Source organism: Arachis ipaensis, chromosome B5, assembly GCF_059453495.1.
Source record: "Arachis ipaensis isolate K30076 ecotype BB chromosome B5, ASM5945349v1, whole genome shotgun sequence".
In the NCBI taxonomy this organism is placed as follows: Eukaryota; Viridiplantae; Streptophyta; class Magnoliopsida; order Fabales; family Fabaceae; genus Arachis; species Arachis ipaensis.
Genome location: NC_142440.1, coordinates 15909100 through 15935666, shown reverse-complemented (window position 1 = coordinate 15935666; position 26567 = coordinate 15909100). Strand labels below are relative to the sequence as shown.

General features: G+C 36.1%; 4 protein-coding genes and 1 pseudogene across 5 annotated transcripts; 1 reads left to right on the top strand and 4 right to left on the bottom strand.

Moving 5' to 3' along the window:
* The first annotated feature begins 284 nt into the window (after nt 1-284).
* Nucleotides 285-1211, top strand: LOC107643073 (large ribosomal subunit protein eL6z). Its single transcript, XM_088487631.1, is given in 2 exon segments — nt 285-789; nt 791-1211. Coding segments are annotated over 2 exon segments (687 nt in total). The 5' UTR covers nt 285-388; the 3' UTR covers nt 1077-1211.
* A 313-nt stretch (nt 1212-1524) lies between these two features.
* LOC107643072 (putative phospholipid hydroperoxide glutathione peroxidase) lies at nt 1525-2582 on the bottom strand. 2 transcript variants are annotated; one of them, XM_088487632.1, is made up of 6 exons: nt 2547-2582; nt 2363-2439; nt 2200-2261; nt 1987-2120; nt 1739-1897; nt 1525-1650 (listed from the first exon to the last, which is right to left on the bottom strand). In XM_088487632.1, the coding sequence occupies exons 1-6, from the start codon at nt 2580-2582 to the stop codon at nt 1621-1623; spliced, it is 498 nt and encodes a 165-aa protein (XP_088343758.1). In that variant the 3' UTR covers nt 1525-1620. The 2 variants fall into 2 exon arrangements, with proteins under 2 accessions (XP_088343758.1, XP_016202109.1); XM_016346623.3 differs by having other exon boundaries at nt 1987-2105.
* A 491-nt stretch (nt 2583-3073) lies between these two features.
* LOC107643071 (xyloglucan-specific galacturonosyltransferase 1) lies at nt 3074-4717 on the bottom strand. Its single transcript, XM_016346622.3, has one exon. It carries the CDS (start codon nt 4715-4717, stop codon nt 3074-3076), a length of 1644 nt encoding a protein of 547 aa, XP_016202108.1.
* Nucleotides 4718-5212: 495 nt separating this feature from the next.
* On the bottom strand, nt 5213-24180 carry LOC107643069 (putative copper-transporting ATPase HMA5). Its single transcript, XM_016346621.3, has 6 exons — nt 23633-24180; nt 6935-8314; nt 6591-6845; nt 6402-6524; nt 5820-6302; nt 5213-5719 (listed from the first exon to the last, which is right to left on the bottom strand). The coding sequence occupies exons 1-6, from the start codon at nt 23912-23914 to the stop codon at nt 5303-5305; spliced, it is 2940 nt and encodes a 979-aa protein (XP_016202107.1). The 5' UTR covers nt 23915-24180; the 3' UTR covers nt 5213-5302.
* LOC148563458 (uncharacterized) lies at nt 18670-21351 on the bottom strand (annotated as a pseudogene).
* Nucleotides 24181-26567: the final 2387 nt, after the last annotated feature.

The following is a 26567-nucleotide window of genomic DNA, read 5'->3' as shown; positions in this document are numbered from 1 at the left end:
TTTTATAACAGAAAAAAATTCGGCCAAATTAAGCATAAAATAAATTATAATATAATATAATAAAAAATTAACAAATTATAATTTATGACATGTATATATATCAAGTCAATAATTATATTATATAGAAGTTATATTCAGCAACATATTTAATGATGATAGTATTTTTAGATTTTTTTTTTTTAATAATGCTTCATACAACTAAAATAATCAGTTATCATATCTGAAGTAAATTTTAAATTTTTTTTCAATATATACAATGATATAGTATTTTAAAATTTTATATTTCATCTGTTAGAATATAATTGATCCTAATTGGCATTTGCGTCTGTGCTGCAAAAAACTAAAACTAGGGTTTGTTGCAGCAAGCGCGAGTGGGAGTGGAGCAGCAATGGCGCCGAAGCAGAGAACAGCGAGGAAGGTGAGCCGGAACCCCGAACTGATTAGGGGAATCGGAAAGTACTCGAGGTCCAAGATGTACCACAAGAGGGGACTCTGGGCCATCAAGGTCAAAAACGGCGGCGTTTTGCCTCGCCACGATCCCAAACCTAAGCCTCAAGCACCTTCTCAGAAGCCTCCCAAATTTTATCCTGCTGATGACGTCAAGAAACCCCTTGTCAACAAGCACAAGCCCAAACCTACCAAGCTCAGGGCTAGCATTACTCCTGGAACAGTGCTGATTCTTCTAGCTGGCAGATTTAAGGGAAAGAGGGTAGTGTTCCTGAAGCAGCTTCCTTCGGGCTTGCTTCTTGTTACTGGCCCTTTCAAAATCAATGGAGTGCCTTTGAGACGTCATTGGTACATCAACCAAAGTAGATGTCTCTGGTGTTAATGTGGATAAATTTGATGACAAATATTTTGCAAAGGAAGCTGAGAAGAAGAAGAAAAAGGAAGAGGGAGAGTTCTTTGAATCAGAGAAAGAGGAGAAAAAAGTTCTGCCCCAGGAGAAGAAAGATGATCAGAAAACGGTGGACTCTGCTTTGTTAAAAGCCATTGAAAGCGTTCCAGATTTGAAGGCATATATTGGTGCTAGGTTTTCCCTCAAGCAAGGCATGAAGCCTCATGAGCTAGTTTTTTAAAAGGGTTTTACACTTGTTTTTATCATATTCTGTTTTTTATTGAATTTTTGTCCTAATTATATTCTAACATCATCTTTGTTTAAAAAATCTTGTTTTAATAATTTTCATAGCTAATATAATTTTTATATTCCTCCTCCTCTTTTATTTTTGTTGTTTCCTCATAACAAAAAAGATGAATGACTATTTTGGTTTGTGGTATTATCCACTATTCAAACTTTATATGATTGAGAACTTCATGTATAATGATTTCTTTTACATCTACCATATTATAAGTAGCATGATCTCTTTTGTTACTGTATATAATTACAACTTTAAGGACAAAATAAATAGGCACTGTTCAGTTTTAAATTTGGATTTGTAACTTTTAGAATCTTTGAGGTCACATGCATATCCCCAAAAGAAAAGTAGCCTCAGGCTTGATTGATAGTTACTATGATTTATGAATAGATCATGAATACATTTAATTATTTCACAAACATGAAGAAGGTAGGAGTAATTCTTATTCATTACAATTCATATGTTGCGGCAAATCTCCACTGCTCATTCATGCTTCCAGCAGATTCTTGATGTCTTTCTGCAGATTAATGAGAAACATTTTATTGGAGTTGTGCATGAAATCACACAAATGAAATTGTGCTATGCATATATATACACATATTTACCTCAATGCTAAGAGGAGAAGTTGTGGGTTCATAACTATGAACAACATGGCCTTCTCTATCAACAAGAAATTTGGAGAAGTTCCACCTGATATTATCTCCACCTTTGCTTGATTTCAGAAACTTGTAAAGTGGAGCAGCATTCTCACCATTCACATCCACCTATATTCGAATTTAATCAACAACATGCACATGTTATGTTACACTTGGAGACACAAAAGAATTCTAATGAGATACCAAAGAATTCTTGCCTTGTCAAAAATGGGAAACTCAGCTTTGAAGCGAGTACAAACAAAATTTGCTATCTCTTCATTAGTTCCAGGTTCCTGTGCTCCAAACTGATTGCATGGGAATGCTAGAATTTCAAGCCCTGCACAGTGCACAGCTTTATCTTATGATCATTCAATAATGAATTTGTATCCTCCTAATTGGAAAGGAAATATATATGACAAGAAAAAACATACCTTTTTGTTTGTATTTGTCATACAATTGATTAAGTTCTGTGTAGTTTGAATTGGTCAACCCACTGCATCAATGAAAATTATAAAGCTTTTTCACCTTTGTATATGAACTATGAAATCATGGTAAGTTCAACTGAAGCACTTAATTAATTTGGAGATTAATTACCATTGTGAGGCAACATTAACAATGAGAAGGACTTTTCCTTTGTATTCTCCCAGTTTCACATCATTTCCCCTCCCATCCTACAAACCAATTAAGGTAAGAGATTATAATATATTAAAAAGAAAAAGGAGATAAATAAGTGCAGTAGGTATCATATTCATATTAGTGTATAAGAAAAAGAGCATACTTTAACTATGAAATAATGAACTGATTGGCTTGCCATTCTGTGATATCTTCTCAAACTCAGTTGAACTTGTAAACTAATTAATGAAAGTGATTTCTGAACTGTTAACACTAATGAAGGATCAAAGTATGTTGTAGTACAAGTACATGACCAAGAAGGCAACTAAAATAATTCTAAGATTACGATGTTAATATTCTCATCCAATGGGGAACAAACACTAGAATCTAGAGTGCTATTTGTCCAACTGTTATATCTATACATAGTTTTATATTTTTATTAGCTTCTAGAGTAAGCATCATAAGAATTCAACTGGTATATTCTTATTGTTCACATAGTTAATCAAATTAGGATGAATATGCCTTGGAATATAGGAATCCACAAGTGTTATAGTATTATCTCATTTTTCATATCCATGTAATATTTTATTGCTTGTGGAATCGGAAACCGGCCTGTGCCAATTCAAACAATTAACACATTGTCATTGATAAAAAATATAGTTACAAATATTGATTAAAGGTGTAATGAAAGAATCATGTAGCTAATCTTGTACCCCTCAGAAGCAGATTATTGATTGTAATAGCAAATGCATCCTGAAACTTGTAAAGCAAGGCATTGTGATCAGCATATACTAAACCAGGAAGAAGTTCATACACAATATACCTCCTCATGTTTTCCCTTTCTCTTGATGAAACATTGCTTAGCCTCTCCACCACATTCAAATTCTTTTCCTTCACTTCTTTCTTATCTATAAACACTGAATACTTGTCATGATCCTCAGGTAAATGCCATGGATATTGGTAATAAGCTGTGAAAGGATCAAACAGAACTGGGATGCAACCCGATATCAGCGAATCGAAAACAGACTTTCTTGTAGGGCTATCCCCTGGAGGCTGCAAGCAAAACTCTGACTCAACAAAAACATCTATGATTGACTCTGCCTCATTACACTTGGCAGAACTGCAATTCAGAAACTTGCATCTACCATTGCTACTGCATTGATCTATTAGTATTCTTCTTATGCTGTCCTCTGCATCAGAGCGCGCCGCTCCAGCGAAACTAACAAGGCTCTTGCGATTCGATCTAATGATTTTCAGTTGCCATGAAATGATGTCATTGTCTGAACTTGGATGGAAGTAAGTTGGATGAGGAACTCCAATGTCATTCGCATGCCACGGCTGGCGTTCGATCAAGATCTTGATTGGATTCTGCATTTTCTCAAGCTCTAACAATCTAGTACCCCATGGAGATTCACTATTATTAGTTCTCCTAAAATCCCATGAGATTTTTCCCAACACAAGAACATGATCCTTACCTTCATTTCTTTTCCATGGCCTCTGTCTCTGAAGCCAATTCACCAGCTCCAAACTCAAACCGTCCTTCACATCATTTGAAACATTCTTGAAATGCCATCTCAGCACATCTAAGCCACCATAGAATGGCACATAGAAGATCTTTGCTTCATTCTCATTATAAACCCTGCATGGATGCTTCAAAATCCTTGAATGGAATATGAGTTCAAGTGAGTATTGATGAGTTTGATACCATCCTTTACCAAACTTATTATTAGCAATAATAGCCTTTCCAAATCCATCATTGCTTAAGTAACTACAAAAATCTTGCCATGGAATCATCTTGCTGCATTGACCTACCAAATCCTTGTTAAACTTGGATGGCAAGTCATACACATATATCCCTTCACCACTGCATGATTCTGCATTGCTTCTATTCGACCTCCACGATCGATGAACCTGCAAATGCTCCTCAACAACCTTCACTGCATTTGCAACCTCTTCATCATATCTTCCATTGTTGCTAGTAACAAGATTTGATCCAACTGAAAACTTAACAGGCTCAGTTGCATTGTTGCCTTCGAATATTCGAGGTGCTAAGAAACTGTGATTGTTTGTGGAAGTTGGGATTTCAAAGGAGGGATGAGTGCCTGCAGAAAGACAATAGAGGCTATGAAGCTTCCTTGAAGAAGAGAAGCAAACATGAACTATGTTTCCAGTTATAATGGTGGAGAAGGAACACCACATGTATATAAGGATTAGAAGGAACAATGCAACAGATATTCTACTCAGAAAGTTGTATATGGCACTAAAATGAAAATAAGATTGTTTAGCTTCTTGCTTTCTATATGGTTTTGATCTTCTTCTGGATATTGACACTGCCATTTTAATTTCTTTCTTGCTAGGTGATTACAATTCATGAATCCAGAACACCTTACTTATGGTATTTCTAGTGTAAAGATCTTATTATTAGATCAAGTATCATTTTCTCGCCTAATGCTTTATCATCATGCAAGCACGTAGTTAGTTTCCAACTTTCAATTAATTAAATAATGTTCATGATTGGACTAATTATGTGTCAGTTATGCATCGTGCTCCCATATTAGCAGATTTTGAAGATTGAGAATGATATTCATGATGCACTGAACATTAATCCTCCCAAAAAGGTGGGGTCATTCAAATATTTGACTTTCTTAAATGTCAAATCATGGTTGATGTTGGTTCTTCCCCTTTCCCAAGCGCCATTTCTTTCCTCAAATGGTGGAAAAGAAAATTAACTAAACCCAAAACAGCTTTTCGTGATAAATGGTTAGTAAAAAATTGTGGACTTATTCTATAATTTTCCAAAATCTGTAATCAACATAGAGAACAAGAATAGACTTCACTAAAATCTGTATCATTGAACCATTTATCACATTCAGAGAGTAGTTCTATATACAACTTTATGCAATGGACAAGTAAATAGTTTTGTCACTCAATCTTTATACCATTTAAGTCCAATTTGTTTAGCTTGTTTGGTCTCTTGTAATTCTTCAACAAGAGGGAGGAGCAAACAACACTGATAGAAGAGGCAGCCATTGCAGCCCCAGCAATCCATGGTGGCAATCTGAATCTAGTGGAAGGGTAAAGTATGCCTGCAGCAATTGGGATTGATAAGAGGTTGTAACCAAGTGCCCAAATGTAGTTGAGGCGAATTCGGTTGAAGGTTTTCTTTGCAAGGTCTATGGCTATTACTATGTCCTCCAAGTTGCTTCTCATCAAAACTATGTCTGCTGCCTCAATAGCTATGTCTGTGCCAGCACCAATCGCCATTCCTACATCGGCCGACACAAGTGCTGGCGAGTCATTGATTCCATCTCCCACCATTGCCACAGTGTAGCCAGAATTCTGAATTAATCACATGAATTTAGTATTAACATTTTGACCCTTGTTGGAACTATCAAATTATGATATGTTAGAATTAAGAAACGATGAAATTTGTATGTACCTGCAAATCTTTTACTTGAGTAGCTTTAGTGTGAGGTTGGGCTTCTGCCATAACAGTTTCAATACCAGCTTGTCTAGCTATGGAATTAGCAGTACCCCAGTTATCACCTGTGACCATGATGCTTTTGATCTTCATGGACTTGAGAATTGAGATAACTTCCTTTGCATCAGGTTTCAATGGATCAGATACAGCCAAGACTCCAGCTATTTCTCCATCTAAGGATACTAAAATCCCAGTTTGTGCTAATCTCTCAGCTTCTGCTAGAACTTCTTCAGCATCCACTGAAATGGCTATGTTGTGATCCATCATCAGTTTTTTGTTCCCAGCCAATATCTCCTTGTTTTGAACAATGGCCTTAACTCCATGGCCTGATATCGAAACAAAGTCACGCACTTCTGGCCAGGTATGATTCTGTTCATCTTCTGTGATGATCTTCTTGGCATGCTCAACAATAGCCCTGGCTATGGGATGTTCACTATTCGCCTATATTAGTTTTGAGTTTTGACAATAACATAACCATTGTTTAGAGACATTGTTTCAAAGGTAAACAAGTGTAGTGTTTAGTAGTAGAAGAAGGCTTGCCTCTGCTGCTGCAACAAGTTCATAGAAATCTTGAACTGACATGTTCTTGAAGAGCTTTGTAGTTACAATCACTGGCTTCCCAATTGTGAGAGTACCTGTCTTGTCAAACACAATGCAATTCACCTGCAAAATTATGAAACTTGAGAGTGAAGTAAAAAGAGATAACCAAAGTAAAGTAACAATGCTAACCTTATGTGCACTTTCTAGAGCTTGTCCACCTTTGATTAACACACCTTGAGTTGCACCAACTCCAGTACCAACCATAACAGCTGTAGGAGTGGCTAGGCCTAGAGCACAAGGGCATGCAATGACCATTACCGATATCCCGAACTGAAGGGCAAGCTCAAAGCTGTTCATGGAAGATGGAATCCATGATTTTGGGTATGCATGCAGCTTTCCTGCTAAATACCAAGCAATCCAAGTTGAAAAAGAAAGCAGAATGACCTGCAACAAACAGAAAAAAGAAGAAATTAGTCCACAACTAGAGAACATTATCAAAATTAAAAGTGGTTAGTAGTTAGTAGAATGCTTACAAGAGGAACAAAGTACTTAGAAATGTGATCAGCAAGTTTCTGAACTGGAGCTTTCGCCATCTGAGCAGATTCGACTAGTCGAACAATCTGAGACAGGGCACTCTCTGATCCAACCCTTGTTACCTTAACATGCAAGACTCCATTCTGATTCACTGTGCCTCCAATCACCATGTCACCCTTCCTTTTTGCCACCGGCCTTGCCTCTCCGGTTATCATGCTCTCATTGACATGGCTCTGGCCCCATATAACAATTCCATCCGAAGCAACTTTCGCGCCAGGAACAACTTTAATCACATCATTCTTTTGTACCAACCTGCTATCAACCTGTTCTTCACCATCTTGATTCAACAGGATTGCTGTATCAGGTGTCAAGTCAATAAGCTTAGCAATGGCCTGAGATGTTTTCCCTTTGGCCAACACCTCTAAATACTTCCCTAACAGAATAAACGAAATCAGCATAGAACTTGTCTCAAAGAAATCATTGCCTTTGAAATCTCTTGAGAATGCAGCTCTTGCCACCACATAAACAGAATACAAGTATGCTGCATTGGTTCCCAATGCAATCAACACATCCATATTGGCAGAGCCTTTTCTCAATGATCTATATGATCCAATGTAGAATCTCCTTCCTATGATGAATTGCACTGGTGTAGCCAATTCCCATCTCAATAACTGTCCAACTTTAAGCATATTCACAACTTTGATATCAAGAACATGTTTAATTCCAGGTACATACATAAGAACCATTGATGTTAGAAACACAGGAATGGTGAAAACCAAACTCCAAATGAAGAATTTGAAGTACTGCTTAATCTCCTGCTTCCTATGTGTCTCCCTCCCTGCTTCTTCGGCCGGAAATATCTCCGCTTTGAAACATCCAGAACCTGCAGATTCTATGACTTGAATGAAGGTTCTAGGCCCTGTTATGTAAGGTTTATAAGCTACAGAAATTTTGTTGATGTCAATATATGTGTCAATGTTTACAACTCCAGGAAGAGATTGAAGAGATTTCTGAATAGCACTTATTGATTGTTCATTCTTAATTCCATCAACTTTAAGATGTATTTTGCTTATGTGCTCTCCCGTGCTTATTAATATGGATTCAAATCCAGTGTCCTCTATAGCCTCTTTGAGTTGATCATAGGTTACAATATTAGGATCATAGTGAATTTCTGCTTCTTCAGTTGCCAATGCAACTTGAGCATTGTGCACACCTCTAAGGGATTGAAGAGCTGATTCAAGAGTTGAAGAGCAAGAAGTGCAAGTCATGCCCCTTATGTGTATTCTACATATCTCAAAAGGGTGTTCATCATTTGATTCTTCTTCAATAAGCTTTGCTTCAAACCCTGCATCTTCAATGGCCTCACATATTCTCTCCACCTGCATGCATTAAATATAAGGTATAACATATCTTTCTATATGAATTAGGTTGTTACATTCTCAAGTTGAAGAAATAAGATAAATTAGCCATAATAATAAGAATTCCAAGTCTCATTCTTAAACGCTCTTTATTAAGTAAGGAGTGTTACAATTCGTGTTAGTTAAATAAATTTTAGCCCTTCATTTATTAAATTTTATATTAGTGATTCAAATTTAAAATATAAGAGATTTAGAATTTTTTATAAAGTGTATTAATATTCATCGAATTTCAATAATACTGATAAGATTTAAAATGATCAATCATAAGACTTCTAAGTTACTGGGTTAAAATGTAGGATAAAATCATTACAGGAATATTGGTTGAAAGAATTTCACGCAAGTTGCTGTGTGAGAATGAAATTAATGGCCACAGGAAAGAGTTAAGTGGAGTATGCATATCGATAACATGTTACAAGGACATCCATTACAAATGAAATCAGCCAACGAATTGAATTCATGAGGCATGCTAGTAGTGAATCTATATTCTATATATTTTTATTATTATCATATCGTAAATAATCCACTATGAAAAGTGATATTAGATATGTCTGCTAATCATCAAGTTCCTGATATCATAAAGAAGATATACGATAATACAAAAAGCTAAGCATATTGGTTAGCAAGTGGGCAGCATTATTAATTAAGTAGTACTAAAATGTGAATCACTTTTGTTGTATAAGATAACTTTGATAATTTATATATAAAACAGAAATGGTACTTGTCTTTTAACTTTTAGCCTTTAATAAGTTTTTTTAAGATTTATTATTATTTAATTAATTTAAATATTCAGTTTTATGGATTAGTTGTTCAAAAAATTAGGGGAGTTATTTGTCTTTTATTTTCTTTTTTCTGTAAAAACGAAATAAAAAATAATATTTAAAGGATACTTAATTACACCACAAATAAAAATATGTAATTAAATCAAATAAAAGATGTTCTCTTTGGCCTTATAAGAAGTTGGACACGATAAGAGAGGTCCGGTCCTACTTATCTGAATAAGTAACTACCTTCTTAAATATCTCTTACTATCTCTATTCATTTAAAAGGTAGATCTCAACAAATTCTCAAGATAAAAAGGACAGTTATTCATTAACAAAGGTGAAACTACTCCAAAAAGTGGTTATCTATTCTACTATAAATACAATGATACCTCTTAGGTATATTCAAGTCCCAATCTACTAAAAACCTGCTCAAAGCCCTTACTAATTTAAGCATTGGAGTCTCTTGTAGGTACCACCCCTCACCTCCTCGCGAGGAACTCGAACAGCGGCACCTCGACACCGGAAGAAGTCGGACGTTGCCTCAGAAGGAGTCTAAACCTCACATTCAGGCCCAAATTACCGTTTTAGGTAACCCTTGGAATATTGGTGCCGTTACTGGGACCTGAAAGTCTACATCAACATATGATGGACAATCAGTATGAAGACGATCATACAGCGTCTGAGTCGGAGCTAGAGCCCCACCATGACGACCTGACGCTAGCATTACCTCCACTGATGAGTTTGGAAAACTTCAAATTATTGTGATGATCAAACATTATTAAAAATATTAATTAAAAAATTGTTAATTTAATTTTGGTTTCAAATTGTTTGTATGATGAGTTTGTCATTGTGCAAATTTCTCTTGATGGGCCAAAAGCATGTTTTAAGTCCAAATAACTATCAGCATTGGATAAAGAAAATGTTGTTATAAATGGCTGAATTGGTTTAAGGCACAGCAAAGCTAATTGGACTAGGAAACTGATACAAAGCCCAAGTTATAATTGCCTTGGCCCAACATCATCATGGGTCCGAAATTGAAAGAAGAAAGAAAGTAGTGGAGCATGCTTGGTTCAGTTACCTACTTCCATAAGATTATGGAATTCAAATTTTAATTAAACTCATGCATTGGTAACTGAAAAGGAAAATCAAAATTGATTTGATTGCATTAAATGACTCCACATTACTTTATGCATAGGGGAATGGAAGTGGAAAATTAGTTAGTTTTAATATCATTCATTGCTTCCTTTGAAAGTTTTTTTCTCTCTTCTCTCTCTTCTCTCTCTTGCTTCGTTTGTCACATTCATCAGAAAAGAAGATGGAAGAAGATTGAAGTTATCAGAGAAACTATCAGAGAAGCTAAGAAGAAGCAAAAGGCTAGGGTGATGGCCTTTGCAAAAAGAAGATCCGAAGTATGGAGTGGCTAAAATTGTTGCCACTAAAGGCAAGATGTGAAGAAGAAGTTTCAAGATCTTCATACCAAAAATGTAAAGGATCGGCCTCGGTCAAAGAAGAAGATCTCTGTGATAAAGCTCAGTTCCATTTTTGTTCATCCAAGAAAAAAGGTAGCTACTGTAGCTACGTGGAGGAAGAAGCAAATATGGAAGGGTTGGAGCTATCAAGGATCAGAGAATCATCAAGGGTTGAAATTCATTCTTGGGGCCAAAGTCAAGATGGAAGGCTCAGATTGAAGAAGTTTGATGAGAAGGGTTGAGAGAGGTACATGCATGTTGATTTCAGCTTTGGTTTTCCCTCTCTCTCTTCTCTGCCCGAACTGGCAATTTGATGGAGAAGATGTTGGTGGTTTGGTTGAACCGGTTTCAACCTTGGAAGCTTTCCCTTCTATAATAAGGGTGAACGGCCAAGGGTTGAAGCAAGGAGAGAAAGCACAGAGTTCTCATAAATACCCTAAGCTAACAGAGTTCTTCTCCTTCAATGGGTTTTATTTTGTATTCTTTTCTTTAGTTTTGTCTGTCTGAGTTTCATGGTGAAAAAGACAAACAGAGTGAGGTTTGTAAGAAAAAGTCAGTGAGAGAAAAAAGGCGAAGAGTGTAAAATTAAAGAAAAAGTCATAGATGTCTAAGAGTTCCTTTGTACATCTATGTTGTGTTTCATGATCCTCTGGGGATTCCCTTGCAAGTTGGGTTAGCACTTTGTGGTTGAAAGCTTGGTAGGTAACCAAGTCAAGTTCAGTTTTGGGGATAGATTCTGAACTTATCCCGGATAGGAATGGGTAGATCCTAGGGAAGAATTGGTGTATGTAATCTATTGATTATAGTGAAATTCCGTTACTGTTGTGATGGAGACTGGACGTAGGCTGCATTGCACTTAGCAGCTGAACCAAGATACTTCTGGGTGTGATTCTCTCTTTCTCTTCTACTCCATTTCTGATTCTGTTGTGTAGGAGACAAAATTGAAAAATATCTCCTAACCGGTTACGAGACAAAAAGAAAATGTCTCTTGACTAGTTACGAGACAAAAACAGATTTATCTCCTGAAGCTATCATAAAAGGCAGAAAGTAATTCTTAGCAAAAAGGGACTAAGATTCAACCCCCCTTTCTCTTAGCCACTGATTACCATCATCCACCCCAAGAGAGAACAAATGCATCCACGGGAAAGGAACATCAGGAAACCCTCATCCACGATGGATTCTTCGGAGGTTCACCTTCCCGAAGATGAAAAACATCCCTGTCCGACGGAGATACTAGGGTTAGTTCACAGCCACCGCAGACAATTAGAACAACTCAAGCTGGAGGTTGAGCGATAACGAGAAGCTGAACGGGAATTACAAAAAGAAGTACGACGACGCAGAGAGTTGGAGAAAAAGCTCTTGAGGTTAGAAGCTGACCTCCGAAGACGAGGTAATTGGACAGATCGGGAGGAAAGCCCTCTTGGAGGTGAAGATTCGTTTGTTGAAGAAATCATGTGAGCCAGGGTCCTCCGAAATTTCAAAACTCCCGACATGGATCTCTACGATGGAACAACCGATTTGAGGCATCACCTTAGCAATTTCAAAATTCGGATGTACCTAGTTGATGCCTCTGATTCAACTTGTTGTAAAGCCTTCCCGACAACTTTGACTATAGCTGCAATAAAGAGGTTCGATAACTTACCACCCAGGTCGATAACTTACTTTGGTGACCTGGCAAGCAAGTTCCTTACCAGATTTTCAATCCAGAAAGACAAAGTAAAGCATGCTCTAAGCCTACTAGGGGTCAAACAAGAAGTCGGAGAGACACTTCAAGACTATATGGAAAGATTGTTTGGAAATACAAAACTTACCTCCTAAAGCAGTAATAATGGGATTGGTTAATGGCCTTAAAGAATGGTCGTTCTCCCAATCCAAATCCAAGCGACACCCGATTTCTTTATACGAAGTACAAGAGTAAGCAAAAAAGTATATTAACATGGAGAAAAATTCTCGACTTAGAGAACCTCCCCCAACTTAGATAGGTACTTGGCCGAGAGATCAGACGATCAAAGAAAGAGGAAAAGAGATGGCGATGACAGAGGACGGTGAGATCGACGCCCGCAAACTTCTGAGAGACATATACATATGATAAATGGAGGGTTTGCTGGAGGAGGAATTTCAAAATCCTCACGTAAAAGGCATCTTAAAGAAGTATACCAAGTCGAGAAGACAATAGAATTTTCGATTTACCGACCATCTCTTTCACCAAAGAAGAGGCACAAGGAGTAACTCCTGGCCATGACGACTCAGTAGTGATAACCATAATCCTTTCCAATACAAATCTCCATAGAACTTTGGTGGATCAAGAGAGCTCGGCAGATATTCTATTTAAGCCCGCCTTCGACAAGCTCAAACTAGAAGAAAAGGATTTAAACGCATACATAGATAACTTTTCGGGTTGGGGGACACACCGATCCGATCTTTTGGATTCATCTCACTATACACTACCTTTGGAAAGGGCACGAGGTCAAGGACGATAAGCGTCGACTATATTGTAGTGGACGTTATGTCTGCTTACAACGCCTTGATAGGCCGTGCCACTTTAAACCGACTTGTAGCAATTGTCTCTACACTTCACCTATGCATGAAAGTTCTAACTGCAGAAAAAATTGCCACCATAAAGGAAGATCAGAAGTTGGCAAGAAAATATTACAATGAAAGCCTCAATTTAAGAGGTGGTACAGGATATAAAGAAGTTAACACTATTGAACTCGGTGGTGTCCGAACTTGAAAAGAGTTACATCCCCAACCTGAAGGAAAGATAGAAAATGTGCAAATTGGGGATCGTGCTGAAAAGATAACGGGTATGGGGGCCAACCTGGAGGAAGTTCTAAAGGCACAACTCGTTAATCTCTTACAAAGGAACTCCGACCTATTCACCTAGAAAACTTCCGATATGCCTGGTATAGACCATGACCTCATGTTTCACAAGCTCGCTGTCTACCCAGTTCCCAACCTGTTCCACAAAAGCGGCGGAAGCTCGATCCCAAAAGGACACAGGTGGTGGAAGAACAGGTGCAGGCCCTATTAGAAGCCGATTCATAAGAGAGGTAAATTATCCATTGTGGTTGGCTAACGTAGTTCTGGTAAAAAAGCAGAATGAAAAATAGAGGATGTGTGTTAATTACACTGACCTCAACAAGGCTTGTCCCAAGGATCCTTACCCTCTCCCAAGCATCGATGTCCTGGTTGACTCGGCCTTAGGATATCGGTTTTGTCCTTCATGGACACATATTTGAGATATACTCAAATCCCGACATATAAACCGGACCAAGAAATTATTTTTCTCATCACTCCCAAGGCTAACTACTGTTATGTAGTAATGCCTTTCAGATTAAAGAATGCCAGAGCTACATACCAATGACTGATGAACAAGGTGTTTTTCTCCCACTTAGGAAAACTCATGGAAGTATATGTGGACGACATGCTCGTCAAGACCAAGGACAACTTCACTCTTTTGTCCGACCTCTCCAAGGTATTCTCCACAATAAGAAAGCTTGGAATGAGATTGAATCCTTCAAAATACACCTTTGCAGTAGAGGCAGAAAAAGTCTTAGGTTTCATGCTCACTCAAAGAGGCATAGAGGCCAACCCTGACAAATGCACAATAATATTGGAAATAGAAAACCCGACTTGTCTCAAAGAAGTCCAGCAACTAAATGGAAGGTTGCCAACGTTGTCTAGGTTTCTAGCAGGATCAGCATTGAAGTCTCTACCTTCGTACTCAGTACTCAAAAAAGGAACCAAGTTGAATGGACCTAGGAATGCGAGCAAGCCTTTCAGAATTTTAAAGCATGTCTGGGTCAACCTCCGATACTGACCCGACCTGTTGCTGGAGAAAAGCTCATCTTCTATCTGGTCGTTGCAAGCTGAGCTATAGTTTCGACCCTGATCCGAGAAGATGAGAACGGACAACAACCCATCTACTTCGTGAGCAAAGCCCTACAGGGGACAGAACTAAACTATCAAAAAGATAGAAAAGTTCACATATGCTCTTATCCTTACCTCCAGAAGGCTCAGATCTTACTTTCAAGCTCACACTATAAAAGTTCGAACTAATCAACCCATGAAGCACATTCTACAAAAGACAGACATTGCGGGAAGGATGCTACAATGGGCTATGGAATTGTTCGAGTTTGATTTAAAATATGAAATTCGGACAACAATTAAGTCCTAGTATCTGACTGACTTTGTGGCCGAATACACTAAAGGTCAAGAAATTCCGACCACTTGAAACCTATATGTAGATGAATCATCCAACAAAATTAGAAGCGGAGCTGAAGTCATCATGAATGATAAGGAACTCGGATTGAACTATCACTCAAATTCGAGTTTCCTGTTTCTAACAACCAAGCAGAGTATGAAGCCTTACTTGCTGGCTTGAAACTGGCTAAAGAAGTTGGGCAGAAATGTTGATAGTGTTTAGTGATTCTCAAGTAATAACCTCCCATGTTAATGGCACTTATCAAGCCAAAGACTCCAACATGAAAAAGTACCTATAAGAAGTACGGGAACAACTAGTACAGTTCTCGAAAAGAGAGGTCCGACATATAGCTCGGGTATCCAATACCCGAGTAAATGCCATCTCCAAGTTAGCCAGTACCAAGCCAGAGGGCAACAATAGAAATCTCATCCAGAAAACTCTCCATGCACCATCAGTGTCAAAAGGAGATGATAGTTTGGAAGTAATGGCCATATTCAACCAAAGTTTAGGATGGATGACTCCCATAGTCAACTATCTTAAATTTGATATCATTCCTGCAGATGAAAAGAAGGCACGAAGACTCATAAGGGAAGCACAAAATTACACCCTGATCCACAACATTCCATACAAAATAGGAACATCAACGCCTCTATTAAAGTGTGTCCCGGCCTCTAACACCAAAGATGTCCTAGAGGAAGTACACAATGGCATATGTGCGAACTACTTAAGTGCCTGATCATTATCCAAGAAGGTGGTCTGAGTCGGCTTCTTTTGGCCAACCTTGCAAAGGGAAGCGGCTGAGTTCGTCAAAAAAGGCCCGCCTTGCCAGAGGCATGCCAACCTCCATGTCACACCCCCCGAAAAGCTCATCAGCGTCACCTCACCGTGGCCATTCGCAAAGTGGGGTCTTGATCTCCTCGGACCATTCTCTCAAACTCCAAGACAAGTAAAATACCTCATAGTAGGAGTTGACTATTTTACTAAATGGATTGAGGCAGAACCATTAGTGACCATCACAGCCCAACGAAGTCAGAAATTTCTTTATAAGAACATTTTCATAAGGTTTGGAGTTCCCCACTCCATTATCACAGACAATGAAACTCAATTCACTGACTCAACCTTTAGAAATTTGGTGACTAGCCTGAAGATTAAACACCAATTCACATCGGTAGAACACCCTAAAGCCCACGAGCAAGATAAAGTAGCAAATAAAGTAATATTGCCTGGGTTGAAATGCCAACTACAAGATGTGAAGGGAGCATGGGCAGGCGAGCTTCCTCAAGTTCTATGGGTATATCGGACAACTCCTCATTCAACAACAAGAAAGTCACCTTTCTGACTTGCTTATGGCATAGAAGTCATGATTCCTATAGTGATCACTGAAGAATCTTCAAGAGTTATATTCTATAATGAAGTGGTCAATATCCAAGCACAAAAGGAAGAACTCGACCTCCTCCCAGATGTCCGAGAACAAGCTAGGATCAAAGAAGAAACATTAAAGCAGAGGATGGATTTAAGGTATAACCGAAAGGTAATCAAGAGAAGCCTTGCCCTCAATGATCTTATACTGATCTGAAATGATATCGGAGTTCAGAAGTCAGATGAGGGAAAGCTGGCAGCAAACTGGAATGGGCCTTATAAGGTCACCGAGGTCATAGAAAAGAGTTACTATAAGGTGTCTGATAAACCACTATTTTATGGTTTATCTTGTGCTCAATTGAGTGGATTTTATCAACTCTTTACCTACTTATTCATACTATTTGCATGGTTTTATATTTGCCTTCCTAATTATGTGCTTTGATTGAAAACATGCTTCTTTGGCCTTAAGTTCCCTATGTTTAATCCTCTCTTATTACCATTAGATGCCTTGATATGTGTGTTAAGTGATTTCAGAGATTACAGGGCAGGAATGGCTTAGAGGATGGAAAGGAAGCATGCAAAATTGGAAGAAATACAAGAAGTTGGAGAAATTGCTAAGCTGTCCAGCCTGACCTCTTCCCACTCAAACGGCTATAACTTTAGCTATAGAGGTCCAAATGACGCGGTTCTAGTTGCGTTGGAAAGCTAACGTCCGGAGCTTCGATTTGATATATAATATATCATAGTTTCCTTGACGCTAGGCGACGCGAACGCGTGCTCCACGCGGATGCGTCGCAGTTCCGAAAATCAGCGTGGCAGCTTTCTTCTCCAGCGATTTCTGGGCTGTTTTCGACCCAGTTTTCGGCCCAAAAAACACAGATTAGAGGCTATAAAGTGGAGAAATCCATTCATTCATAAGACAAGCTTTCACAATTCACAATTTTAGGATTAGATGTAGTTTTTAGAGAGAGAGGTTCTCTCCTCTCTCTTAGGATTAGGATTTAGGATTTCAACTGCTTCTCAGGTTCAATGTTCCTTTACTTTAAGCTTCCCTTCTACTTTTATTCATTCCATTACTTTAGTTGATTATTTGATGTTGCCAATTTGGTTTACGGATTCCTATGTTCAATTTAACTTTCTATTTAATATAATTTGAGGTATTTCAGTTTATGATTGTTTTATTTTATCTATAAATACTTTTAATTTAATTTAGAATTTTCTCTTTTGGCTTTGGTTAATTAATTGGTGACACTTGAGTTATCAAACTCATTGTTGATTGAAAATTGGAATTCTTCAAGAATTAATTCGATTTCTAATAACTAACTTTTCCCAAGGAAAGACTAGGACTTGAGGAATCAGAATTAATTCATCCACTTAACTTACCTTCATAGTTAGAGGTTAACAAAGTGGGAGAAAAATCCAATTCTCATTACAATTGATAAGGATAACCAGGATAGGACTTCCAGTTTCATACCTTGCCAAGAGTCTATTTTATAGTTATTTATTTTATTCTTATTATCATTCAACATACTGCTTTCTTACTTTCAAAACCCTAATTTACAAGACTCCTAACCAATAATAAGAACATACTTCCCTGCAATTCCTTGAGAAGACGACCCGAGGTTTAAATACTCGGTTATCAATTTTAAAGGAGTTTGTTACTTGTGACAACCAAAACGTTTGTACGAAGGGATTTCTGTTGGTTTAGAGACTATATCTACAACGCGACTGTTTTTATAAAAAATTTTACTGGCAAAAATCCTAACGTCAGTGTCCGACTTACAAGGGAATGAGCTCCCGAGGTCGTGGCAGGCATGTAACTTAAAAAGGTATTACAATTAGGGAAGCGAACTTTGCTCCTTGATATACTTTTTCTTCTGACTTCATGATTTTTTTTTAAAAGAGTTTTTCTAAAGGATTTTAATGAGGCATCACAGCAAGGGCTAGAGATTATGAGAAAATATATAATAGCAAACTTATGTAAACCCATTTTTCTTATCAATAATAAAATATCTCTTCTACCAGATTTTCTACTCTCAAACACATTAATTTAAGCTCAAAAAATCGCAAAAATCGTTGGCCGACGTGTATGGTCGGCAAGATGAAGCGACGAGGTACAAATTAGTGTAAGAAATTATGAAACAATTCGTAAACCAACCTCTAAAGCAATTTGGAACAAAAATAAAATGTAAAAGTAACTTGGCAAAGTCCGATTACACAAAGTCAAAACTTACAAAGGAAAACGTAATATTCGTATAGGCAAAGTCCAAAAAGGACCAACCAATTTCGCCGATACCATCTCTAACTTAGCGAAAAAACAGCTAAATTAAAAGTTGTTGAAGTAAATTTTTCAAATAAAATAGCTGTGTAAGATATATTTCAAAAAATAAGCAATCACTTAAAACCTAAAATCATTATCAAAGTGAAGAAAGATTTTTAATAATATTCTAAAGTTGTAAAAATTGTTCAAAACCAACTACTAGACCCACAGACCAAGCCATTCAGGAGCTACGAAAACAAAGTTTATAAAGAATTAAGTTGTTTCCCTATGGTAGTATTCTCGGCGTGAACAAAGGAAGTCAGATTGTATTTAGAGACTGGCGCGGCAGGAATTGGATGAGTTGGAGGAGGAAGGAGTTTGCCACCAACGACCTTGCCTCTGGGTTGAAGATCAAGATCCTGGGAAGTCTGATCGACCTCTGCCCCCGAAGCCTTCGGGTCAGGCAAATGAGTATCATCATCCTCATCGGGAGCAGGAACGACTTTCCCATCTCCACTATGTTGTTTGGGTTGATCAGGAAAAGGTCCACCTCGGGAGCAATAACTCGAAACTAGGCCTTCAGATTTACAACCATCTCGTCCATACCTTCGGTCATAGACTCCTCGAGCTCTGCATATTTGTCCCGAGCTTTAGTCACTTCATCCACAAGATCAAGCTTCTCCCCAAAGACGCGGGTATAACTCTCGTCAACCTTCTTTTTCAATCCCTCTAACATAGCCAAGGCTACCTTCGCCTGTTTGATTTTGGCCCAATCTTTACCAAGGTCGGAGAGCAGTGCATCCCTCTCCTCCTCAAGCTCATTTTTTGTCTCCTTCAACGAGGCTACCTCGACCTGTGAGGCCACTAAAAAACTATGGGTGGTATTGAGGGGAGTCTTCTCCAACTCCTTGGCCAAGGATGCACATATACCCGTCGTTCGAACTCCACCTCAGGCCAAGAGTTGAAGCTAACTTTTAGTGGCCACATCATCCATGCTAATATAGCTATGAGGAAGGATATATTTTTCATTCCACGCAAGGCTGTCAAAGCCTGCTCGTATATGCTCCCTGACTTTGAGGTCTTGCGCCTTTTAGGATTTAGTTCGTTAGTAGCAGGGGGAGGCCGAGTTACTTGTTTGGTCGAGCCAGGAGGAGGAGTAGATTGAGAGGTCGGGTTAGGAATAATATTCTAAAAAGTTGAAGGGCCTGAGTCTAACTTCGCAGGCGAGGACAGGATGGCGGGGTTACCAGCTTCTTTCAGTTGAATGTTCTATGCAACAACGTTCTTTCTGGTAGAATGGAGCATCTTCATGGCAACTAATTTAAGAGCCATCCTTTCTGTAACATCCAAATAAAGGAATATTAGTCATCAATGAAAATTTACAAGTAGAATCTATAAAGGGAAGAGAATACTACCTAGCTCGGACTGAAGTTGGCTCGAGTTCCCTAAATACCTCTTTGTGTCCAGATAAGGAGCTCGGCCCCAGAACTCTTAAAACACCCCGACCACACTCGACTCTATCTCATCTAAATCATCTGAGTTATACTTAACTATTACGAGGCTATCTTCCCAATACAAAGGGAAGACGGGTTCATCCTCATCATTCAAGAAAAAAGATCAGGCACCCTCAACAGCTCAAACCTTAAAAAAGTAATTTTTGAAGTCATGAAAGGACTCATCATAGATAGTAAAGATAGGATAGTACTGAAAGATAGCCATCCTAGTTTAGAACTAAAGGGTTTGGTGAGTACAAAGAGATAAAAGAAGACCTTGAGAGAAGGTCGGACATCTAGTTTCCGATAAAAAAGTTAATATATTTTCAAGAAATCCCAAGAATTAGGATGTAATTGAGTAGGGGCAACGTTGCAGAATCTAAAGACCCCAGATTCAAACTCAAAAAAAGGAAGGTAACCCCTAACTTTTTGAAAAAATAATCATAGACATATATGAAATGTCGTCCCAACCTATCAAGTCGGGGAAAGCAAACTCTCTCCTTAGGGTCGGCAACAACTATCTCATAGTTTCTCTCATCCTCTCGACTTAAACACAGCCTATGATGCCTACGAAAGGCCACGCCATATTCATTATCAACAACAGGGACAGGGGTAAGGACAGATAAATCTACCCATATCAAGTCGAATGGAACCTTAGTCGACATGCTGTGAACTACTGAACGAGACATACAAGCTACACCTACAACACAAATAAAAAATAATCACTACAAATCAAGCCAAGCAAGCTAAGCAATTAGAAGGTTGGGTCAACATCACAAGTCGACACCAACTTCCTGGACGAAAAATAACAACAGCACATGCATCAACAAAATCCCAAAAGAGGTCGGGCCAATATTGCGAAACCCTTTCAGAACACAAACAGATACGCGATACCTCTAACAAATACAAATGAATTCATCTTCTATCTGAAAATGGCATCATTTGGGACCAGTATAAAACCACCCCAAGAACAGGACCATAGCAACAGTGAAACAACCATAGTGAAAATCTTTTCAAATCTTTTTTCAAAAACCAAAATTAGATTTTCAAGAACACAAAATCCCAGAGTCAGAGTGACAATCACAAACAACATTTCAAAATTACCATTCATTCACACATGCCAGAATACAGAAAAAAAAAAAAAACAAAAAAGAGTACCAACCTCAAAGATGCACGAAGATAGAAGGGCACGATTTAGCGGCAAAAATGCGAACGGTCCTCCCGTAAAGTGCAAACAAAATCCTCTAAAAGGGTTTAAGATAGAGAAATCTTGAATGATGGAGCGAAGAATAAAGAAAGTGAAAAAATGAGAAAGCGAACATTTCAGAAACACAAAAAGAAAGAAGAGGAAAAAAGTGAAGTATTTATAAGACACGAGGGGCAAAAGAGACATTTCGCACCCCTCTTTAATGATGTGCATGGATCCCAAGGAAACTGCAGCGTAACCCACATCGTGTCATTAAACGACACAATAGTTCAAAATTTTTGAAACACGTCAAGTATCCAACCTCCCAAAGGCAGCGTACTTGACAAAAGGAACTAAAGCCACAATTACTTGAACCCGCCCTTATAAAAGCATAGATTCAAGTAGGGGCCTTATTCATACCCTGACCCAAAAATATAAAGCCAAGTCCAATAAGGATAAAGGCCCACCCAAAAAGGGTGGCCTCTTCTACTTGTCTAACCTCATAAGAAGTCGGACACGACAAGGGAGGTCTGACCCTACTTATCTGAATAAGTAACTACCTCCCTAAATATCTCCTACTATCTCTACCTCATCTAAAAGGTAGATCTCAATAAATTCCTAAGATAAAGGGGACAATTATCCACCAATAAAGGTGAAACTATTCCAAAAGGTGGTTATTTATTCTACTATAAATATATTAACACCTCACATGTATATTCAAGTTCCAATCTACTAAAAACCTACTCAAAGTTCTTACTAACTTAACCATCAGAATCTCTTACAGATACCATTCCCCACCTCCTCGCGAGGAATTCGGACGACGGCACCTCCGCACCAGAAGAAGTCAGATGCTACCTCAAAAAAAATCTGAACCTCATTCAAATCCAAATCATCGTTTTAGATAATCCTCAAAACACATAGTACCTAAAATTCTTCATATCCATTTCACAATATATATATAATTCATGAATATAATCATTTTCAAAAAACGGCTATATATAAAGCATTATTAGGATGCTATTCGGTTATTGATTTTGTGATAGACTTTGTTAGGTAGATAATAACTTTTGTGAATAATATAAATAATGGGTTTTAAAATTGACTCAATAAAATAAAAACACACTACACCCTCAAATTATCTACCTAAATCTTAATATTAAAATAACTATATACATACTTAATAAATTAAATATTCAATATATCTATTATACATATTATTTAATATTTTTATCGTCTACCTGTACTTTTAATGCGATTTCGTTTTTACAAGTTAAAAGATATTGACCAATAGCCAATTGCTTAATTATTTGGAGGAAAGACAATGTAGAACGTGTACATGCCTTGAAAGTTGAAATATGCTTTTTTTTTTTAGTGATCCCCACACACACATAAGATATTGACATGACAACGAAAAATATCACTTTCCAATAATTATTAAATGAATCATCTTTGTTAGAACGTGTCCTTCGTTCTGCTAAAAGTCTGGATTAAAACTTGGAAGAAATGACGCTATGATTAGTATTAGTGCAGTAATTAACAGGTAAAAATGTGTTTATTAATTTGTTTTTTTCAAATTAAATGTATATACTATAATAAATAATAATAAATCTAAATTTAATTAGTTAATATAATAAAAACTTCATATTTTAATTAAAATATCTTAAGTTTAATAAAGAATTCTTAAATATCATTTCCATATAAATGATCATGTAAGAAGTATTGGATCAAAGTTTAAACTCTTTATTTTAGATTAAAAGGAAAAAGTTAGTAAAATAAGAAAATAAAAATTTAATCATCCTTAAATTAAAGTGATAAAATTTACACATAATAAAAATTATAAATTTGACAATATGACAATAATTAATGTATTTACATTATCATTTTATAATTCAATTCTCTCTATTTTAGATTTTTTTTTTCGAAGTATTAATATTCTATGCACTTCAGAATAATTTTCAGGTTTAATTAAAGGTGGATACTACCATAAAGATTTTATTATTGTCTTCATAGGAAGATGCTTCTTTTTTACCATTAGATCATGAAATGTATGGTTTGATTTTGATGTATTATAAAAGTGTTATTTTTTTTAAAGTGTGGCTAAACAAACAAAATACACTTTTAACACAAGAATCTTCATAAAAAGATGTTTTTAGCATCTTCATTTGAGTAGTTACCTTAATTAAAAAGTCCATATTATCAAATATTTTTAATTTTTTTTTTGTGACATATTTTTAATTGGTTGATTAATAGGATCCCTTTTAACTACTTAGAATAATGTAATTGCCACAAACACCCTCCCCCCCCCCCCCTTAAAAAACCTATTTTAAATGTTATTCACACTTTCAAATCATTTATCTTGGTAATCTGAACCTCTTAAATAGTTGACCAAAGAAAATAAAAAAGTATACAACAGTTCTGAGTTGTCACAAATATTTTATGGCAAGCACAAGAAAACCATACACAAGCAATTTAACAAGCTAACAAGAATAAGTGTAGATTATATTCATCACTTATATATAGATAAATTAAACTAATGATAATACTTACATTAACCATAGATGGATAATATAGAACCTGAGCTTTATCATTCAATACATCAACGGCAGCTTCTAGAATCCCAGGTAAGCGTTTGATAGATTTCTCCACGGATCCAGCGCAAGCAGCACATGTCATTCCCATCACACTCAACACCGCTTTCGCCTCCGATCCTTCCGGCGACATCCCTTTAGGATATGTCGTCATGGACGGGTAGTGTGGCTGAGGAGACAGATTCCCACAGCACTTGAAGCTGTTAATGCAGTCCCAACTCTCAAACTTTCTACCCATCATTATTGATCTATCTTCGATCTCTTGCTTCGCAAGCTAAGCGAAGATAGAATTCTTTTTTGTTAACAGTGAGAATAAATTCTATGGCTAGCTCTATTTTATAGAATCCAAAGAGAAAAAGAGAGAAAGGAGGGTGGTGGGGTTGTCTATGGAAATGAAGTTAGCTTGGGTAATTAAGAGCATAATGTCTTTGATTCTTAATTATTTTATTCCCTAATTGCCTTAATTAACGCTATGCTTCATCAACTAATTAATGGAGGAGTATGTATATCTATAGTAGTGTCCTTTCTCATCTTTTTAAATATCATTTTTATTATTATTAAATTAGAAGTTCGGTTCCACTCTCCCTTTTGAGTAATCTTTTTTCAACTATGTAAATTTAATAATGTCACACATATTAATAATGAAACATCATCGTCCCTTATTTAAACAAACAAGACTTGAGCAAACTGGTTTTAATTAATTAGTTTAACGAAAAAAGTTTTATAAAAATATTATTAATACTCTAAAATATTTTTTGTATACTAAAATTAATATTATATATTTATATATAAATATATGTATTGTTAATTAATTATTTTTAATTATATTTTATATTTTAATATATATATTAATGACTAATTTTAATATACACGGTATAAATAAAAATTTATATGATCAACTCTCAAATTGATAATCTCTTTTTCTTTTTTTTTTCTTCGTCTATTACTTTCATTAGTCAAGGTTCAATTTAGTTGCTAAATAACTTAATTTTTTTTCGATAATGTCAGTAATTATAAACAATTAATGGAATAATGACAAAAGAATATATTAAACCATACGCTCATACTTATTAGTTATTACAATCTTAAAAACAAATTTGGAAATTTACTCTACTCTTTTTTTATTAATCTTATTGTGAGAAGGATATGCATGCTATATATGTGCACAATGACAAACGTAAGGACGAACAAAACTATCATGGAAGCATGCAAATGAGGGGAGAGGTTTTTGGTATATATATATATACCTATAAAATATATGCAGATATTTGGATGTATATAGTGCCGGGATATATATGTCCCTATAAGTAGGAGTCCCTAACTTTATTTGTTCTTAACACTACTTGACAAAATACTTATATATATAGTGGAAGCTTATACATAGTGTAGGGCAATAAGCAATAATTATCATATCATACTTTCTAGTCTTCAATGGAGTACTACCCACTACATACTACCAAGCGTATATATACATTTACATGTACCGATCGGATTTCAATGACAAATTATATGCGAAAAAAATATTTTATATATACTATTTTTGTGTACATGTTTTTTTTGTATAATTTTTAGTTTTATATTAAAAATAATTTATAAAAAGTGAGAGAAGATAAAAGATTTTTCCTTTGTACCATATAAAGAAGGTGTGCGAAAGAGATGTAAAAAAAATTGTACAAATATTGTTTCTGGAAAAAAAAAACTTTGTTGTAAATGTCAATTGAAATCTTGAAGTTATGTTAATGAGGCTTGAATGGGACTTGTCTCTTCTAATGAGTAATAATCATACTAATAAACAGAAAATTCACTTGTCCAATATTCGTTAGTAGTTATTGTATTTTCGTTTTCTCTCACTGCAATCCTCAGAGTCAGCCCCATAATTATCATTACTAAGATAGCAATTTTCTTTTGTTATTTTGTTATTTATTTATCATTATCATTATTATTTATTTTGTCGTTATCAAGCACGCACTACATACTCTACGTCTAATCAAATTTGACAACTTCTCTTTAATTATTATTCAGTGATTTCCGCATTATTTACAAGTTATAATATAATGAAATAGAAGTATATATTAATTTGGTTGTTTGTGGAGTGAAAAATAAAAGCATTTGGTTTATTAATTAGTCCCGTAACATCATCCACTATATAGGTATAACAAGCTGAAATATTTGGTGATAAGAAATTAGATTGACTTTTTGCTTATTTTAACATATCCAACTCATGACTTGTAATGACCAACAATCACATTGGCATTATTATAAGTGCTAATAAGAGTTTTAAATTTCTTTGATAAACTAAAAGAAGAATTTAACTAGGGTTTAAAAATTATAATTTGGCTGTACGATGTCGATGGAACCATTAAATATGCATTAGTGCACTGTATAATATAAGAAGTAAGGAAACTAGCTAATATAAGAAGTTAACACTATGCTGACTTTTAGTTTAAAATTAGAGTAATTGCTCGTGAAATGTAGTATAAAGATAAGCTTAATTATCAAGTAAATTGGTGTGACGATAATAAACATATATATTAAGTTTAGCTAGTGTTAATTATTCTCTACAATTAAAAAAATATTTGAAAGGAGCAGATCTTAAAAATGACTCGACACAGAACAAGCTCTACTGTATGTTGTTTTCTGTTGTGATATATTAGTTATACATATTTGTTTTTTTTTTTTTTCTGGTATCAGTCCAAATGTCCAATCCATTTAAGAATTTATCCTTAGTCAATGAATTGAAAAGTAAAATTCAAACTTTTAATACTTATTTAAGTAAATAAATTAGACCAATAACTCGACTAATTTAAATTACTTAATTTTGTTTTAGTTTATTGAGGTGTTTTTTTTTTTTGTTTTGTTTCTCACGGTATTTTCGAACCCGGCAGATTAAGGAG